This window comes from Mya arenaria, chromosome 7 (genome assembly GCF_026914265.1).
Source record: "Mya arenaria isolate MELC-2E11 chromosome 7, ASM2691426v1".
In the NCBI taxonomy this organism is placed as follows: Eukaryota; Metazoa; Mollusca; class Bivalvia; order Myida; family Myidae; genus Mya; species Mya arenaria.
This window is the reverse complement of record NC_069128.1, coordinates 54,384,297-54,405,677: the sequence shown is the minus strand read 5'-3', so window position 1 is coordinate 54,405,677 and position 21,381 is coordinate 54,384,297. Positions and strand designations below refer to the sequence as shown.

General features: G+C 33.6%; 1 protein-coding gene across 1 annotated transcript; it reads left to right on the top strand.

Moving 5' to 3' along the window:
* Positions 1 to 593: 593 nt before the first annotated feature.
* Positions 594 to 19,426, top strand: LOC128241256 (coadhesin-like). Its single transcript, XM_052958201.1, has 15 exons — positions 594 to 636; positions 776 to 814; positions 1,192 to 1,271; positions 2,502 to 2,570; positions 6,213 to 6,345; positions 6,772 to 6,897; positions 7,681 to 7,848; positions 8,052 to 8,222; positions 11,055 to 11,228; positions 11,770 to 11,943; positions 12,441 to 12,582; positions 12,785 to 12,963; positions 15,435 to 15,579; positions 17,285 to 17,457; positions 19,338 to 19,426. Coding segments are annotated over exons 1-15 (1,818 nt in total). The 3' UTR covers positions 19,340 to 19,426.
* The last annotated feature ends 1,955 nt before the right edge of the window (positions 19,427 to 21,381 follow it).

The following is a 21,381-nucleotide window of genomic DNA, read 5'->3' as shown; positions in this document are numbered from 1 at the left end:
ATCTGTGATATCATATTATCAGGCTCTTCTCATATATGTTAATAAAATGTAACCACCAGAAGTAAAGGCGATGAACTTGAATGTTTGTGCTTATAAACTATTGAATTGAATTGAATTGTTCATAAGTCTATATGAATACTAAATGCAATAATACAATGGTAACCACAGGGACAAGGAAGCCCAGTAGCCGAATAGTAAAAGATTAACAATTACAAGATCCAACAAAGTAAGTCAAATCACATAATGAGTGTCTCTGATTATAAGTTTTTGGCCCTAGTTAATTAATGAACAAATAATAAATAAAATCAACATGTACATAATTAAGTGTCAGTATTGCATTGTTGTTGTTGATTGCTATCGTATTATAAACAATAATGTTTTACGGCCATATTTGAATTTTGTTATAACTAAATAAAAGTTAATGTTAATACATTTTTACAACCCAATATTGTAAAGCCAAAGTGTAAAGACTTATGTAACATATGACCAAACTTGAACGCAATAATATGCACTAGTTCACTTTGGAATAAGTGTACTTGTCAGCTTGAGCCTGTCCTTAATTGCCTTATCAACACTGCGCAGTAAATTTAAAGATGTCAAAGATTTCATCAAAGGCGGTCATCAAGGCGTTATTTGGTATGTTAATTATTAGAAATTTAAGAATATATTGCTATAGTTTATTTCTTAATGATTTATAAACATGTTAAACGTTAAATGTACATTACACTTTGAGTTTCGATACAAGATATATGAATGAATGAATTTGTTTTTACAGCGCTCTGTTGCTTGCTGATCTTAAGTTGTAACAATGTTGGTAAGTAAAGCCTTTAATTACAGAGTCATGAGTTCAAATACTGACAATTATATTTTTATTAATAATCAATCAACAGAACGATATTATGTTCTTTATGCACCTTATATGCTTACATGACCTCTGGTAATTTCCTATCACATCAACAAGTGGTCATGGTTTCGATTACTACTAGGTTAACCTTCTCATGACCTCTAATAATGGATTGATGTACTGGTTTATTCCCATGACACGGACTTTAGCTTCATTTCAATTACCTTTTAGCTTTTGTCACGATAGAGCTTAAATAAATTAGAATAAGCTACATGTACAAACTATAACAACTGCACCCAATATAAATTATGACCTCATGTTATTTGAGACTTTGTTTTATATTTCAGATGCATTGGATTGTTTCAATTGCAATGGCATCACTGACATAAAAACCTGCCAAACAACACAAACATGTGCACCCAATCAGGTTATGCCCTTTGTACATTTTATATATATATAACTGTGTATATATATATATATATATATATATATATATATATATATATATATATATATATATATATATATATATATATATATATATATATATATATATATATACACAGTTATTTAGGCTGACCTTAGCACAAGGCATGATGGATCCAAGGGTTATTCTTGAAACATGCGAACGTTCTGACTTGTCATTTAAATTCTTAACTGTTCAAAATACAATATACAAGATATAATAATCTTTATTCAAAGTCGGGTGTTTGATCTTGAGTTATGTTTCGTCATGAATAGCAAATAGCAAATAGTTAAACTTGTTCCGATTCAGTAAACAACATGATTATTAGAAACAGTGACCTCACTATCACATTGATACTGTTACACATACAACTCAAACCTACAGTGTAATGAATCAAGTCATCTTCAACGAGTGAGTTCTGAGGCATTCAAATCATTGACGCGCTAGTTTTCTATTTGCATAAGTATAATATACATACGATGCAACTGGATACGATGAAAAAGGTACGGCTTGTCATAATTTACACATATCATCTTGTTAATATAAAGTTTGTTAGGTGTGTTAACGTTTGTTAAGACTGGTGTTGGACAAGTACAAGTTCGATTGCTAAATATCCATTTCGAATTCATGTTATAGGCCAACTATGCATTGCTATTTTAAAGGGACTGTACACCAGATTGGCACCAAAAACGTGGGTTTTTTTTGTAACGAATTTCAGTACAATTATTTAATAGAACGTGTGACGCTTTGATATAATAATTGTAAAAAAGTACCAAAATGTAAAACAAATTGTGTCGAAGACCGGGTTCGAACCCGTGTCGCCAAAATTGCAGTCTAGTGTTGTATCCACTGTGCTACGGAGTCTTACTCCAAACAAGCTATAATATAATATATAAGCTATATACCTAACTTGGTAATATCACGTGATAACATCGACTAAACAATCACGCATAAGGAACGAATTCTACTAGGTAGACTAACCCAGTAAACCTTTTTAATGGAAAAATACGAAACAACTGCTAAACTTAAATAAATTGTAAACTATGTGGTACTTCAGTTAGTAAGTTTCAATGCATTGTACACATTAATACCAATTTTATGTCAGTTTTCGACAATTTTCGTTTTTACTTGCAAATTGATCATCTGGTGCACAGTTGCTTTAATTGAAGTACTTATTTGCGATCATTTCAGGCATGTTATTATAGGAGAAGATCAACTGCTGGTGGAGATGTTATTGACATGGGCTGCATTGCACAGAACGTAATTAACATCTTTCTTGCGACATTTACTATAATACTACAACCCTCCCCTGACATGTGTATGCCTATGTGACTAATGATAAAATAATACCACTGATGATGGTCATCAGTGCAAACTACCAAAACAATAAACATCAATTTCTGCTTTTAACACTATTTGACATCACAGTAACAACAGGTCTTTGAACACATAAGATATATCCGATGCGTATGTAATTGTATTTGAGTCAATGAAGTTACTTAAGACATTTAATTGGCGTTTGATGTTCGCGTGCATTTTCAACAAGGGAGATAAACTGATCTTGTGGAATAATGTAAAAATTAATAGATTCATTGAAATTATTGATCAACAAAAAGTATCGTCTATCCACGAACGTCTCAAAACATGCTCCGAATCAAATATTTTTACTCCAAAAATAGCAGGTAACATTGTCGACTCATTAAATAATGTATTCAAAAATTCGTGTGAAAGTGCATTTGGTCTATGACTCTTACAAACTCCAATAGTTGTAATAAATTGAAAGATCATGAGCATAATATCGTGCCAAAGTGGTTTGGAACAAAATGTAAACAAGTACGCAGAGACTTTCATCGGGCTGAAAATATGTACAAACTTCGTAAAAATATACAGAAGAAAGAAATTCTAATAACTAAAAGCAAATTATTTAAATCAACGATGAATAAATTAAAAAAAAGATACAAACAAAAATATTAATAACTTACGAAACTTAAAAATCAAAGACCCGCGTAAATACTGGAAGTGTTTAATTAAAAAAATCTAAGTAAAAATGAAGCTAGCTTAGACGATTTGCACAATTTCTTTAAAGAAGTAAATTTTTCTCCAGATGTAGAAATAACTGATATAGAAAACGAACACAATAATGACATTAACGAAGAAATTAATGCAAGAATAACCGTCGAAGAGATTGAAAAAACAGTAAAAACACTCAAAAACAATAAGGCGTGTGGCATCGATCATGTTGAAAACGAGCATATAAAAAGTACGTTTAATATATTCAAGGATATATATGTAATTTTATTCAATTTAATCTTAGACAAAGGAGTTGTATCAGAGCGTTGAACAACCGGTGTTATTAACCCTATCTATAAAAATAAAGGCGATCCTAGCCGTCCGGAAAATTATAGACCGATTACATTATTAAGCTGCCTTGATAAATTGTTTATTTGTATGATAAATTATTAATACGCTGAATTCAATAACCTTATTGATGGCAGTCAAGCCGGTTTCGGAAAAGGATATTCAACGACGGACAACATGTTTATACTTAACAAGTTAATACAGTATTATTACAGAAAAAAGAAACTATTTTGTGCATTTATAGACTTAAGGCAAGCATTTGACACTGTATGGCGATAACACAATTATCATGTCAGAGACAGAAATAGGACTACAAAATGCTATTAACACATATTCCAATTATTGTGATCTATGGAAACTAACAGTCAATACCACAAAATCAAATATAGTTGTTTTTGGAAAAGGTCGACAACGGCCCTATGATTTTAAATTCAAAAATAACAACTTAAAGTAGTACGAATACAAGTATCTCGGGATTTATATTAGCAGAACCGGTTCATTTGCTAGCTGCAAAAACATATAGCTTCTCGGGCAACATGTGCAATGTATAGTCTAATAAAAAGCTCAGATCGCCTATCATTACCTGTTGATCTACGAATAGAACTCTTTGATAAAACAATTAAACCTATTTTGTTATATGGTGCAAAAATTTGGGGATTTGGTAACAATAGCTTACTGGAGAGGGTCCAACTTAAATACTTGAAATATGTTCTCAAATGAAAACGATCAACACCAAACTACATGGTCTATGGCAAAACAGGCATGAAACCTTTATCAATCGATAAAGAAGAAAGAAATATAGTTTTTGGGGAAAATTACAAACATCATTCAATAATACACAAAAAAATCTTTCATCACTGTTATATAAAGTTATTTATAACTTAGCACTTCCATTAGTTGACACAGTAACAAAGAAAAAATATCCCTGGATGTATTTCATTAAAACGATTTTCATCAATTGTGGCCTGAATAACCTATGGCTTAATCAAGAAGTAATAAATAGCAAGTGGTTAAAAACAATGTAAAGGAAAAGCTAATCGATTTATTTTTAAATGATTGGTTGTCGAATATGGAAAATACAAGCAGCAGTATATTTTATAAAAGTTTTAAAAAGGACTTTGGTTTTGAAAAGTATCTCACCAGATTTCCAAATAAACAGTTATTTTCATTCATCAAATTTAGAACAAGAAATCATAGAATGCCTTTTGAAATAGGCAATTGGCGTATAATACCACTAAACGAACAACAATGTACCGACTGCAATAACAAACTAGGAGACGAATTTCATTATTTGTTTGAATGTCAATACTAAGACGATGAATGAAAACAGTTTCTAAAACCTTACTTTTATAGACACCCCAATACATTTAAATTAAAAACTAATGAATACAGGTAATAAGCAAACACAGATAAATCTATATAGATTTGTTAATATTATTCTTTTCAAAATTAAGTAACTAAATGCAATAAAGTGAATTGATAGTTATATATAGTGAAGAGCTTGTAAATTTCCATTCATTATTTTGAGTTTTTGAATGTATGTATTACATATGTAAATATATGTACTGTAGTTATATGTTAATCATTGTCGATTTGCAGATTTCTCACGAACATATATGTATGTCATGTGCTGTAGTTTAAATTATTATAATTATGTAAAACATTAATATTGTCATATTGTCGTAATACGATGTTTGTAAGAAACAAGCTGTGATGTATTATTGAAATGTCTCATGTCAGAAAAACAAAATATGGAATTAAAAACCCTATGACTTCCTATCATTTTGTTTCGGATAGGTTTTCTCATTTATTAAGGTGTTTTCGTATGACTTTCTCTTCTCTTACAGTATTTCGATCGCAAAATTTGATTAAATATATCACTTTTCGAAACGCATGTTCAAAATAGGCACACAATTGTTACATAATCTTTTTCTTATGTACAAGTGATTCAAAGGTAATATTTCGACTATTGATACAACCTTATTCATTGTGATTTGGTATCATATGAATTGTAGTTAGAAATTTACAATGTATCTGCCGCCAAATATGTATATATGTTTTGTATATGACATCATTTGCCATGTTAATGGTATGAGTGAATAAACGGTGTTTGACTTGACTGTGCTGTTCTATGTTTCTTGTTTGTGAATTTGTGTTCTATGTCTTTGGCGTTTGCCCATTGCCATTAAACCGGGTTTATGTTTAAACTTTTTGCTACTGAGCATGTTTCTGTAGCTTCTTGCATATATATTGACTTTGACTGCTTGATTATGGGGTTGGGATGTAACAATGGTCTTTAATTGATTGCACTGAAGTCAAATGTTTGTTTGGCTGTCCTTCTTCATATGTTAATATGATCGCAATGAACTATTAACTGCACAACTCCTGTAGCAAAACAAAAAATAATGACAGCATTGCTTAGAGACAAAAAGGGTCAAGGTTAACATACACTTAAAAAGAAACAGAGAACACCACAACACAACACAGCACAAACATTATAGTAGCAATTGTCCCTATTTTTTCAGTTTAAACCTACTATTTCAGATGTGCACAGATGCGAGTTTACAAGGTGGAGCAGGCCTAATTGGTCGTGCACTTGACCTTCGACAGGCTCCAAGTTGTAATGAATGCTGTTCCATCAATCGATGTAACGACCAGCTGTGCACACATAGACAGGGTAAGTTGTTTGAAAATTGAAATATTCTATCAGCATGATTGTCATATTTTAAACGAGACAGCATTTTTTCTTTATATGTATAAATCAACTGATTTATTTTACAACGATTGTGAAGCAAGTTTTATATCATTATATTTATTACTATCATTTGCCAAGAGGTTACGCAATATTGCATTTGTTTGCTGTTGGAAAAACCGGAGTACCCGAAGGAAGCTTGGTTTCAAACAATCAAAATCGCTTAAATCGAACCCTGGTGGCCTTGATGGGAAACAAGTGCGTTTACCACTGCATTAACCCAATATCTTGTTGATTTTCTGAATGACATTGATTTTGATTGCACATCATGTTTAAAATCACTTACTTATGATACAGATATTCCAGAAAGTGCATTCTTATCTTTTCTAAACAAAATTGATTTTTTTTTAGCGTCTGAATGCATAGATGAGGAGACTGTTGACTGCGCAAAGATGAACTCACTCTTCCATATTTGTTCAGCTAATTACAAGCACGCATCTCAAGTTTGCCCTCGGTTTTGTGGACTATGTAATATTAGTAAGTAGATTTATTGTGTAATACCAATAAATAGCATGGTATTTATTACCAAACCACAAACAATACTTATACAGAACTCTGCTTTATTTCACAAATATAAGGCAATAGGCACATGCGTACACAAGCTGTAAAATATATATGTTTCATAGTCAATCGTCATACAAATATCAAGTTAAATAATTTAAGTGCTACTTTTCACAATGTATATGTTAATGATACAATACGTACATCGTTAAAGCATGAGGAAAATATAACTTTAGAACAAATGTTCATCTGTAGTACCTACAATAACTTTTATTCTCATATCTATAGCCTTTAGATATATACATCGCTAGTTATCTATTTTCATTGATATTTTCAAAGGCGAAAAATTCGACAGACGTGTTCAGATTTGGTCATATATTATAAATCTTATCTACTCCTTTAAACTATCAGTATAAATTTACATGCACTACCAAAATGATACTCATCTTCAAGTACATTACACACGGCATTTTTTTGTCTGTATGATGAAAAGCTAAGCTACTTTTTCTACTATTTACCTACCTCTAGTTGTAATTAGTGCATATACTCGGTAAAGCATTTCTACAAATAGGCAATTTAAATATCGTTAACGTAGGATTAACAAAAACTATAATTTCGGACCTTCGTACATTTTTGTTTAATCTACATATCTTCTTAAATATATTCACCTAGGTCTTCTGTTTATTTACACTTAACTAAATAGAAAACACGATTTGCTTAGACATACCCCATGTGAAAGTGCTTCATTATTCTCTTTAGCGGACGGAAACTGGTCCGATTGGACAGTCTGGTCAGCTTGCATCATCACGTGTGGAAATGCTACGCAAGCGAGGACCCGGACTTGCACCAACCCCGCACCATTTCACGGCAAAGACTGCGAAGGTGCACCCTCTGAACACAAAGTCTGTGTACGTGTTCCGTGTCCCAGTAAGTAACTCACATGTTAACTTACTGCTATTGGCCCATTTGAGGTGATTTCAGCGGTCTTCGAATGATGATGCGCCGGACGTGCACGATTGATATAACACACGTTAACAGTTAACACTTGTGTAAGAATATGATTGGGTTGACGCCATGACTTTGTTTTCGGAATTAATGAGTGACAATAAGATTCATATTATTTTAACTAGTCGATGGCGGTTGGACAAGTTGGTCTGTTTGGGGTCAATGCTCCGCCAGTTGCGGGGTGGGAATCCAGCAGCGAGATCGATTCTGTACCAACCCATCGCCAAGATGGTTCGGAAACCACTGCTTTGGGGAATCCAGAGATGATAGGATATGCATGCTTAAGGCATGCTCAAGTACGTACAGACAAATATTGTTATGTAACGATTAGATTGTTTAGTTCCCAGTACTTTCTTGGTTGATTTGTTGTAACTGGCTATTATTTATAGTTATCGTAAATCAACCAAGCAAGTATTTCCAACTGTAATGCTTAAACTTTAGTTAACCATTTAAATAATCGGGTTAAAAACAACGTGTTTAATTTACATGATTGCGCGTTTTAGGACAACAATCGATTACTGAATAAAACATGTTTTTTTAACCCGATTATTCAAATTGGTATGCTAATGTTTTAGCAATACAGTTGGCGGTAAGGTTTACAATTCGACAATATAGCTTAGTTAGTAGCGTTTCAAAATTATAATACAAGGGGTTTCATTGGCTGGAGCGCCACACTCGGTATATCTTTTTGTACAGGTCAAATATAATTATAAAAAAACAACAACATTTTGTCTTCTTACCTGTTGTTACATTTGTCAAAAACAGAAACACGGCAGTTGGTTCTTTTGCTTTATCTTGTGAGCATTAACATATGCTATATGGTTTTTCTTTATTTTGTGAGCAAATTCATATGCTATATGGTTTCTCTTTATTTTGTGAGCATATTCCTATGCTAGATGGATTCACTTTATTTTGTGAGCATTTACATATGCAAGATGGTTTTGTTTATTTTGTGAGCATTTACATATGCTACATGGATTCTCTTTATTTTGTGAGCATTTACATATGCTATATGGTTTCTCTTTATTTTGTGAACATATACAAATGTTAAATGGTTTCTCTTTATTCTGTAAACATACACATATGCTAGATGGATTGTCTTTATTTTGTGAACATACACATATGCTAGATGGATTGTCTTTATTTTGTGAACATATACAAATGCTATATGATTTCTCTTTATTTTGTGAGCATATACATTTGCTAGATGGTTTCTCTTTATTTTGTGAACATATACATTTGCTAGATGGTTTCTCTTTATTTTGTGAGCATATACATTTGCTAGATGGTTTCTCTTTATTCTGTGAACATAAACATTTTGCTAGATGGTTTCTCTTTATTTTGTGAACATATACATTTGCTAGATGGTTTCTCTTTATTTTGTGAACATATACATTTGCTAGATGGTTTCTCTTTATTTTGTGAACATATACATTTGCTAGATGGTTTCTCTTTATTTTGTGAACATAAACATTTGCTAGATGGTTTCTCTTTATTTTGTGAACATATACATTTGCTAGATGGTTTCTCTTTATTTTGTGAACAAATGCATTTGCTAGATGGTTTCTCTTAATTTTGTGAACATATACATTTGCTAGATGGTTTCTCTTTATTTTGTGAGCATATACATTTGCTAGATGGTTTCTCTTTATTTTGTGAACATATACATTTGCTAGATGGTTTCTCTTTATTTTGTGAACATATACATTTTCTAGATGGTTTCTCTTTATTTTGTGAACATATACATTTTCTAGATGGTTCTCTGTATTTTGTGAACATATACATTTGCTAGATGGTTTCTCTTTATTTTGTGAGCGTAAACATTTGCTCTATACATTTGCTAGATGGTTTCTCTTTATTTTGTGAGCATAAACATTTGCTAGATGGTTTCTCTTTATTTTGTGAACATAAACATTTGCTAGATGGTTTCTCTTTATTTTGTGAAAATATACATTTGCTAGATGGTTTCTCTTTATTTTGTGAGCATACACATTTGCTAGATGGTTTCTCTTTATTTTGTGAACATATACGTTTGCTAGATGGTTTCTCTTTATTTTGTGAGCATATACATTTGCTAGATGGTTTCTCTTTATTTTGTGAGCATATACATTTGCTAAATGGTTTCTCTTTATTTTGTGAGCATATACATTTGCTAGATGGATTGTCTTTATTTTGTGACCATATACATTTGCTAGATGGTTTGTCTTTATTTTGTGAACATATACATTTGCTAGATGGTTTCTCTTTATTTTGTGAGCATATACATTTGCTAGATGGTTTGTCTTTATTTTGTGAGCATATACATTTGCTAGATGGTTTCTCTTTATTTTGTGAGCATATACATTTGCTAGATGGTTTCTCTTTATTTTGTGAGCATATACATTTGCTAGATGGTTTCTCTTTATTTTGTGAGCATATACATTTGCTAGATGGATTGTCTTTATTTTGTGAACATATACATTTGCTAGATGGTTTCTCTTTATTTTGTGAGCTTATACATTTGCTAGATTGAACATATACATTTGCTAGATGGTTTCTTTTTATTTTGTGAGCATATACATTTGCTAGATGGATTGTCTTTATTTTGTGAACATATACATTTGCTAGATGGTTTCTCTTTATTTTGTGAGCATATACATTTGCTAGATGGATTGTCTTTATTTTGTGAACATATACATTTGCTAGATGGTTTCTCGAGATTGTCTAGAATGATATTTTTCCCACCCCAGATAAGTAGATCCAAATATTGAGCCTTGCTGCAAATCCTTATCTTGCTCACGGGCAAAAATAAAAAAGTACGCGTATGGAACTTCTTTGTTTTTAAAAATTAAAGGCATTACAACTTTACTATATTTTGTCAACTTAACGTGGAAGAAAAAGCATATACCATGGCCGCTCGTGTAAGATAGGTGCATCCCGACTTCCGCGCAGGATGTTCTGCGAAAATTGGTCAACCTTGTTTCCGCAAAGAAGCATACACTCGGGTCGGGATGTGCCTTTTTTACACTCTCGGCCATGGAGCATTCTTAATTATACTCAATTTCACAATTGTATTTTCCTTACTCAGTTCAAACAATAATACCTCATATTAATACCTTTATCTTTATATGACTTATACTAACCAAAAGACGGTGTATGGTCGGTTTGGAGTGGATGGAGCACATGTCCGGTGACATGTGGAGGTGGAATCAGTCATAGGGGAAGACAATGTAACCATCCGCCGCCTTCACCGTACGGGACCTACTGTACTGGAGACGCTGATCAAACTCAAATCTGCAACAATGCACCATGCGGTGTAGTCAGTAAGGAACTTATATTGAGCATTTCTTAGATAATGACTAAAGAATATGTGTATAATTTATCTGACAAGATGTTTAGTCACTGCCGTATTGATTCATTGAACTTGAAGAAAATAAGAAACATTCTGAAAAAGTTGTTTTGAAAGCACACTATATTCGGACTTTGGTCATTTCATGATACCTTCCGATTAAAAGCTTCGCATATGGTTTTGACATTTAAGCACACGTATTGATGTTTTCTGTGGAATGGTTATGTCTGTTATTCTCTTTTCATCTGTGTTTTTGTGCTAAAGTCCAAACATGTATTCCCAACATACCTGTCCTTTTGTCTGTCTTCTTTCAATAAGTTATTGCTAAACGAAAACCGTCTTGAAATAATTTGTTTCAAATAATCAATTTTGTATATTTCGTTTTGATTCTGGTGTGTTTTAATAAGCCGATAGATAATTGTTGTAGACTTCCCTATCGCTTCCTTTTTATGGTTTGAAAATGTGGGAACTCCTAAAATGTAACTCTTTAATATTTCATCAAAATGTATGTTAAGATGGCGGCTGGTCAAGATGGGGGAGTTGGGATACCTGCTCTGTAACATGTGGAGGTGGCGTTCAGAGAAGACACAGGTCCTGTACCAACCCGAGCCCTTCCACACTCGGACACTCATGCGCTGGCACAGACGAACAGACAAACATCTGCAACACTGGGTCATGCTACACACAAGGTATTTCGCTGTGTTAGATGGCCGATTTCATGTGGGCCAGTCTCTTTTTCTATCAATTTGATTTTGGCTTTAATAGTTTTCAACGCCTTTAAATAGGTAAAGTTAAGATAAACCCACGTGTATACACATATATTTGTTCTACTGATCTGATATAATTACTACGTGCTGGTGTAACTCTTATAGAAATGTTAAGCATATGTCGTGTAATATCTTTGTTTTCATGGTTCCATATATCAAACGTATGCGGATGGTAATGAGTACATGGGTAATTTATTTTGTTTGGTTTTTAAGGAGTATTTTCGAGTTTTTAAACATAATAGGAAGTTGTTTTTTTTTACGTTTTTTAAGGTGATCTAGTTCGACTGTTATAACTTTTCCTGTTTGAAGCAGTCATGACATTGTCTAGCCACCTTGATGTTCAAAAAATGGGCTTGTCGCTGTAGTTGTTATTGTATTAATGACAGTTTGAACATTCATAAACTGTTCGATATGTTTAGTACGATTGATCGGGACGTCAAACACAATGTACAACCAGGGAAGGGTTGAGATCTTCTACAACAACTCCTGGTGGACCGTCTGTGATGATAGTTTTGATGACAATGATGCTGGTGTAATCTGTGGAATGCTTGGATTTCCACGGTAACAATATTTATAATAAAAACATGATTATATAATATCGAATAACATAAACAGAAGAGCATAAATATAAAACATAACGGTAAGAATAAAATGACAAAATTGGTCTTCGGTATTAAATGACTTTTAAGAAAGTGTGGTCATCGAGAACAGGAATTTCAATCAAAATTATGATATTTTTTTAATTTGTAACACAACCATGTAGCAACGGTGGGGTAGCCAAAACGGAAGCGTACTTTGGGCAAGGCTCATCACAGGAACGGATTTTGTTTGACGAACTTGCCTGCCATGGCAACGAACAGTCTATTTTTCAATGCCACCACAACGGACTTGGTATTCATAACTGCGGACATGGTGAAGATGCCGGCGTCATCTGCACTACTAGTATGTTTAATTGCGTTTCTGCGTTTCACAGATAAACACTTTCAATTAATTAATGTATTAGATGACTTGGATAGATCTTTGTAAATTTCAAGTCTGCTTGTACAGTATAAGATACGGAGTTTTCCTGAATTTTCCTTGACGTTTTGTGACAGCCTGGTCAAACACAGACAGCGGCGTTAGCATTAGCAGGAGCAAAGTAGAATGATGTATTCTACTATCTCTGTGCTTATTCGTGTTCATGAAAAGAGAGATTCAAAAGGTAACGTATAATCCCAACTGCATTTTGAATGCGTATTTAAGAGAATACGTTCACGAACAAGAGGTGTTTTGTAATCTCGTGAATGTCTGTAAGATACTTCTGCTCTAAACTAGAAAATTATTGGTTGAATGGCCGGAAACTTCCTTGTATTGGCTCGAGTCTTCCAGAGCTCCTGATAGATCAGTTCAGTGTCCGACATAACGTAAATCTTTAGCTTCCAGATATTTCCTCCATGTTATTCGCTTCCGACTAAGGTGTCTCGGTTTGATTCCAAACTTGGGCGTATGTGAATTTGTTTTTGTTTCATATAAATGTGTTTTTCTTCTCCGTGTTTTCCCAACAACACATACCACATATTAGCGCAACATCGTGCAAACAAAAGTCACTTAGCATTTGTTTATACAACTTTCTTTACAACCATTATGAAAAAAATGAGAACTAGAAAAACACAGAGCTTAGATATAGAAATCAGCTAGAGTTTGTCTACTTAAATCGTTGAAAACTCCTCCTGTGACAGCCTTCTGGTTATCGATCTGATACGAAAATTAATGACTACACGATAAAACAAAAAAAGACGGTACAAACGTCATACAGGTTAATGACAACTTGATGAAATTCCTATATATTATATCATATGTAAGGTCCACCTGAGTACTTTACATTAAACAACCTAAGAAATAAAATTACGTTTCTTTTATGATATTATAATTGGTTGAACGTTACCATTATGCATTCAATAAAAATACACTCCCGCGTAGAAGAACAAACGCATTCGGTGGTTCAAATATAATCATAAAAAAGTAGATCAAGTAGATTCAACATGTTCAGCGTTTTTTTCTAAATCAAAAACCATTCAGCTTGAAAACCTATAGAGTTTGAAAATAGCCTGTGGTCTGAGAAGCTAAAACCACGCGTTGATTTACTACTATTTGTAAATGGAAACAAGTTATATGTTGATGCAAGCCATTAAAGACGTGGATAAATTGGTTCAAGTGTGAAATTATAATTTTTTTTAAATGTTATATATATGTAGGAAATTATTAGTTTAAACGTTCACATAAGTGAATGAAATTAGCAGGGGTATCATGAAATGCTAAAATCCGGTAAAACATTTATATTTAATTAAGAGAGCGCAATGTTGCTAGGACCATGTTTAAGATTAAAAGAACATGTAACCACAACCACCTGAAAAGCAGCCTTTACGTCATTCTGCATTAAATGTATGTGTGACAATGTAGGAGATATGTGGAAATTATCTATACAGTTTAAAGATGACTATTACAGTTGTCCGAGCATTGCTTTAAGCGCCAGACTTGTATCATATGTATCTTATCGTTAAAACTTTCCGGCAGGTATGCGCGTGAATATGAAACGATTTTCAAGCACAGTGTTTTCCCTTGCTAAAGGTGGAACAAACACTGCCTCTGACTAATGACCAATCTTTATAAAAAAAGGAAGCGAATAAGTTTGTTGTGTTTCTTTGTCTGGCTAACAAGTCTTTATAAAACGTTTTTCATATTGGTGATTTGTTTATTCATGTACGTCAAGCCAGTTCCTTTACAACATAGTTTAAAGAAACTTGCAAAATATGTACATGTATTATTGATCGCAATCATAAAAGTTACCCATAGACATTCGCCCTTTAAAAATCGTAAATATGTACCCATATAACAATAACAATAAAATGTATTACTGATTATTCACTTCCGAATTGGAGATTTTAGCCCTACATCTTATTATGATATTTGATATGCATCGCTGGCTGGCTTGGCGTATTGTATCAAGTTAAATTGTGTCATTACTCTGTCCTTGAGATCATAGTTTTTCTATACTGCTATATAATAATTGTACGAAACCAGAATGCATAGTGCGTAGATTTGTGGTATGAATCATTATATATAATTATATTTGACATTGTTTAGCCATTACAAAATGAGAACAAGTTGATACTTTATTTGTCTTGACAATTGATCCTCCTCCTGAGATAGTTTACATTGACCACTACTCGGTTGGACAGATACTAATTTCCTGCATGAGCGATTCAAGTTCCATAAAGCTAATACTACTAATACTATATGTAATAGCTTTGATTGTGGCAGCATATCACATTTGAATCCACATGTTAAGTGCATTTCTATTGCCTACATTAAGTCGTGATATATTGGATAAATTAACAGTATAAATTTCATTTATATATGATTAACCTTGCAAGATGGGAAAATTCGGCTGGCTGGCAGTGACTCCTACCATGAGGGTCGAATTGAGATCTTTTTCAACGGACGCTGGGGATCAGTCTGTGACGACGGCTTTGGTGCGGGAGATGCGCAGGTCGCGTGCCACATGCTTGGTTTTCAACGGTAAAATTTAAATGTTTCAAAAGATAAAAATGAAACTGCAACAAATGTGGCAGGTGTGGTGTTACGTGTTGGCTTTTTTATTTCATTTAAAAGCAGTATGTGCGAAACTTTTAGAACGGAAGAGGCGATGGTCGTATACATGCTTGGATTTCACATACTGAACTTGTATACCGTGTCTTCCAATAGATACTATATTCTTTACAAAAGCAATTATTTCAAACTAGAGCAAATGGCGTAAAACAGAAAATAAACTAAACTGAACTCCGTTCTTCATTCAGTTTACTTGACTTAAGAATGTGTGGAAAGGAATTTATAACCTTGAAACGATTTGACCCAGCGATTGAAAATATGGCTGTGCTTTATGGGGTTTATTTATACTCGCAATCGGGCAAGGCCCCTTTGGAGAATACCCCGATAAGAATGATACTCATATTGGGTTTTATAGCATACTGCATAGACATAATTCAACCCTGGTTAGAGCTACCCTAGTTTGTTTAAGTGCACCTTTGTTAAGCACTGTCACATGGGACCCCATAAAACATGCCTCTCGGAAAACGATTATTATTTTGAGCGATAAGGCAGAAAACCTGCGACCTCTGAAATATGCCGACGAGTTGCCGTATTTATTATGCTGTGGTCACGTGACCTTTTTTAAAGTTGTATAAACTGGAAGAACTGTTCCATTTTCCGATTGTTCACCTGCGTATGATGTTTTTTGTCCACAATTGGTTCTCATTGGTAAACAATCTGCTGTGGTCACGTGACCTTTTTTAAAGTTGTATAAACTGGAAGAACTGTTCCATTTTCCGATTGTTCACCTGCGTATGATGTTTTTTGTCCACAATTGGTTCTCATTGGTAAACAATCAATGAAACTTGGTTACAGAGCCTAAGTCAAATCTGATTCTCGGTCACGTCCGTTCAAAATGTAGTTCCAATCAAGGTCAATTCTTCTTGACAGCATTGAAGCCAAACTTTTGGCCAAGAAATACCAGCCATAGAAGTTAGACGCCAGGTAGTTCACATATATTATAAAAAGCTGAAATAAGGCTCGATCTATCAGTATGGAATACTAGAAAATGTAAAACTCCTCACAGTTTAGCCTCAGCTTTCCGTACCGTACGCACCGCCTCCACGCGTATGAAGTGATGATTATCAAAATCACGTGACGTTTTCTTTTATTTACGTTCGAAATATTTATTTTATTTTAATAAATTTTACACCCACAGTATTCAAACAAAATAACAATATATCATTATAACATGTTGCATTTTGTTTTTAAAAATCCAGCTATTTTAGAACTTGGCTCTGTTCTCAAGGGAGATCACTGCGTAGGAGATTGAGAACGTGTATATGAAACTATTCTTACTCGTAAGACCATAACTAGGCAATATTCGAACGTTTTCTGAAACATTGTTAGTGGAACATTAGTTATACAAGTTAAGTAACATGACAAGTGTATAAGGGTTGCCTTAGGTTTTTATGTTTGTGAATAGTTATTGTTTAGAAGGTATTTGCTTCCTTTGCTTTAAAGCTAAGAACATGCAACTCATTATTATCGGCTGGCAATGTAATGCACCTCCCGAAAAAAACAATTATTATATACATTGACTTGTCAATATAACTATTGATATTAATCGATGTAAACATTAGAAGGTATATAATTTAGTCTTAGAATGTTATTTAACATGCATTAAATGTCTTAGAACGGACGCAGTTGCAACGGATCGTTTTGGACCAGCTTCTTCCAGCGTTCCAATAGTCTTGGACGATGTTGTGTGCTCTGGGACGGAGTCATCACTTCTAGATTGTCGATATTCAACACATGGTGACGAGGACTGCAGCCATGGAGAAGACGTTGGAGTCATCTGTAAAATTTGTAAGATATTTAAAAATAGCCATTTCTCAAGCACATTTTGGTTACCTCACTTCCAAAGGTTGATGCTAAAAAATCCCATGTTTTCAGTAGCAACCTTGTTAGTATTTAATCTTGGTAATTTGATTACAAAGTTTGATTGCATAAAATGCCGATGTTACAATTTTTGTAGTAAAAAATTCTGTAAGTTCGGTATTTATACTTCTCTGTGAGGTGTCTAATCATTGCTTGATATTTTGAACGCATGATACAACATAATTTTCTCATTGGACTATCAATCGGCATTTTGCAGTTAGATGCGCTTTGCCGTTATGTTTTTAGTGGTTTAAAAATACCGAAACATAAAAAAATGCAGCTTCGGCATTTTGAAGTGAGGCCATCGACATACAGTTTGTGTCGTTAAAATCAGGTTACCCCTAAGTCTGGTGTCCCATATGCTCGTGTCCGCGTAAACTGTCTCCGTGTACGTGAAAACCGAACCAGTTAAATAGTTACACCTAATAGTTTCTACCTAAAACTGCTATTCTCCTTTTTCGTTTGCGGACATATAGAATATGGTCTCAGTTTTAAAATGCGAAAAGTGGATGATCGATACGGAGAGTGAACGTGGACAGCGCGCGCATGAAATATTGGCCTTACTTGTTTTGATCACATCGTTGATGTTTTGAATGTTTTGAAACGAAAAATATTTCTCAAAAGTTGCTAACGTTCAACAGTCTGCTAAAATGGCTACATTTAGATATTGCAATTTGGTCAAATGATTAATTGCCAAAATAGTGACAAAACTGCTACACCCCGGGTATGTCTGGTGATTGCAATTTTACAGACGAATAGTTTTTCTTTACATTTGATTTGCGTTGAGTTAAATCCACGTCAAGGAAAATGTCCAAGAACAACACATTTTGCGATAGAAGAGAAGGCGCGTTACGTCCCAGTTACTTGGTCAAAATTGCTTTGACCATATATAACATAAAGAAATTATAATTATTTAACTGAGCATTTGGAATCGCTAGGAAGGTTAAGTACCGATAAGCGATAAGACTGTCGATCTTCTATTCGAGACGTATGTGTCAGGACTACTTAGCCCTCGCATTCTGCTCGAGTCGATATAATTCCATAGGGTATGTTGATTGTTTCGTGCAATGTTGCTGGTTTATGTTTATATGTATATACATCTGCGAGATTGGCTATCGTCTTGTCCTGCATATCTGCCATTTGTCACATCCCCTATATTCTTAGTGCTCAAGTCATGTAAGGTTCTGATTAAGGAATATCTTTGTATAGGATAATATGCGGTAAATAGGATGTTTGGCTTTAAAGGGATTCGTTTATGTTTTAGCACCATTTTCTTCCCGGTTATGTACCTGAAACACATATAACTAATTTAGCATATGTGAACAGCTAGTTCGGTTTTGCTCTTGAGTCGTTCAAGGTCAAGGTAATTGTTATCGAAAATAGGAAAAAACGGGTTCCGCTCAATAACTTCAGTGAGAATGTTAAGATAGTTATGAAACTTGGTGTATAGATAGTTTATATCAACAGCTAGCTTGAGATTGTTTTGAGGGGATACGCTCGTTTGGGATTCATTCCATAGAATTCAAATTATGAAGGATAACTAAATGAACGATAACTAAAACATAACAGGATAAGGGCTCAACACACTCTTTTCGGTTTTGTACGAGTGGTATAGTATTCTTTTTTGAAGAGTCCAATTACCTATATAACGATATAATCTTGTATGGAAACCTCGATAAACTATTGCCTATTTTATAAACTCAAGCGAAAGTAAGTAATTTGGTTAATTTAAATTAGAAACTTATGCTTGTTACGCTTAAGAAGATGGGATATGGTCTGGTTTATTCTCTTTAAATGATATTTTTCAGGAACACCCGAAGTTGGATACGTCTACCCATGTATTGAATTTATTGAATTTGCTCTAATTCTCGACATAATTAAAGATTTTTAGAAATTGGCAATGCTTTATTTTTATAGCAGAATAACTAAATTGGTGAAAGGTAAGTGCTATATTTATGACAAAACAATTCTTGTAAAGTATATGTATGGAATTGGATATTAGAGATGCAATTGATATATAATTGAATATACAATTGAAACATAATCGAATTTGAGAATTTCATCTGACAACTGTTAATATAGATTATAATTTTTCTTTTTAGAAGAAATACACAGTGTTAACTGGATGGTCTTTCTAAAGTCCTGTTTGTAGTGCAGGTAGTTTTTTGCTTTTGAAAATTCTGCAGAATCTTCAGACACATTTTTAATTGTTTTGGCATGTAGCAGTTTGCAAATTAGCCTTCGCAAACTGCCGATCTTCTTCTTGATGTAAGGTCTGAAGAATTATCCATCAAAATATTACGTGTAACGTAATAACGTTTTAACTTTTATTGCAATACTGGTTGTGTGTTTCGACCAGTAGTTTGCGCACCTGCCAATTCCAAGGCGCCCCAGTTTGATTCCCGGCCTGGGCACGTGTTTGAGTTTGGTTTGTGTCACCAAGCCGGGCCAGTGAAAACTAAGCCAGAATGCACCTTGTGTTTAAACCAGTTGGTGGGCTGAATTATCCACTAAAAACCAATTACAAAACAGCACACATAACACCAATGCAATTCTCGTACTGAAAACCAATTTACAACATAACGCAAAATATCATGTTTGATTCGGTATAATTATATGGATAAAATATTCGGTATAATTATATGAACACAAAATTCGATATGTATGAATAAAGTATTCCGTTTATATCGATACAGTTTTAAAAATAACCAGTGTCTTTTAACGAGGAAAGTTTTTCAAATATTTCGATATTCAATTTTAAGAAATCCTCACCCGTATTTTATCGATGGGGAAAATATCGTAAAAAGAAACAAATTAATGACAATGTCTGAATTGTTATTGACAGGCATTATAAAAAATGTTGTATAAACACCAAAAGAAAACAGCAACAAAAATAAAACAACAATAACAACACCAATGAAAACAACAACAACAGCATGAACAAACACACTAAAAACAAAAAAAGCATCAAGAACGACAACAACAACAAAAACTTTAAGAACAACACAACGAATCTTGAAATCTTGGAGTTAAAAAAATGTGAAACATGATGCTGGATGCTTTGCATACACAATGTTTTATCATCTTATTTTAATTATGTTCATCCCAAAACGTTCAATAGATGGTTGTTGATAAGAATATGGGTAAACTCCCTTTATATAAAACTATAGAAATTAAAACATATATTTTTAAACATTTGTGAAACAAGTTATTGCAATATTATCGTATTTATCACTCTCGTTGGCACGACGTTACGCGAATGTGGTCTTGTGTCGTTGGGAAAACGTTTCCGGCATGTAACCAAAAACCAATCTCACATGCGCCCACGCCGGGATTCGAACCCGGGTCATGTAGAGGAGAAGATAGTGCACTAACCTCGGCCTAAACCGGACAACCACTTAATATAGTAATTGAAATTGTTCTTTTTTGCAGTAATTTCTCCATCGTTAAGTTACATATTGAACTTTATCAATTGTTAAGCTTCATTAATATTTTACATTAGCATTACTAGATGAGTGACACAGAAACATCATGTTTCTATTACCAATTTGAGGGCGGTCATGTAACTGAACTTTCATCATATAAGTGAAGGGTTTTGGCCATTTTACCGAACTGTATCGACCAAACTATTGTCAGTTGTATCTGTATATAACCTTTTGGGAAATGCTTGTTCAGGAGAAGGCATTATTGGAAGAATTCTTATTGAGCAATTTCTATAAAAAAACGTATAGATTGGCAACTGTTTATATCGGCGCAACACAGACATGACGGAGAATCGATTGATGACAATATCTGCTTTCGGCTTTTCATGAATGTTTAATATGGTGAATATGGCTCATCATGGATAAGTCG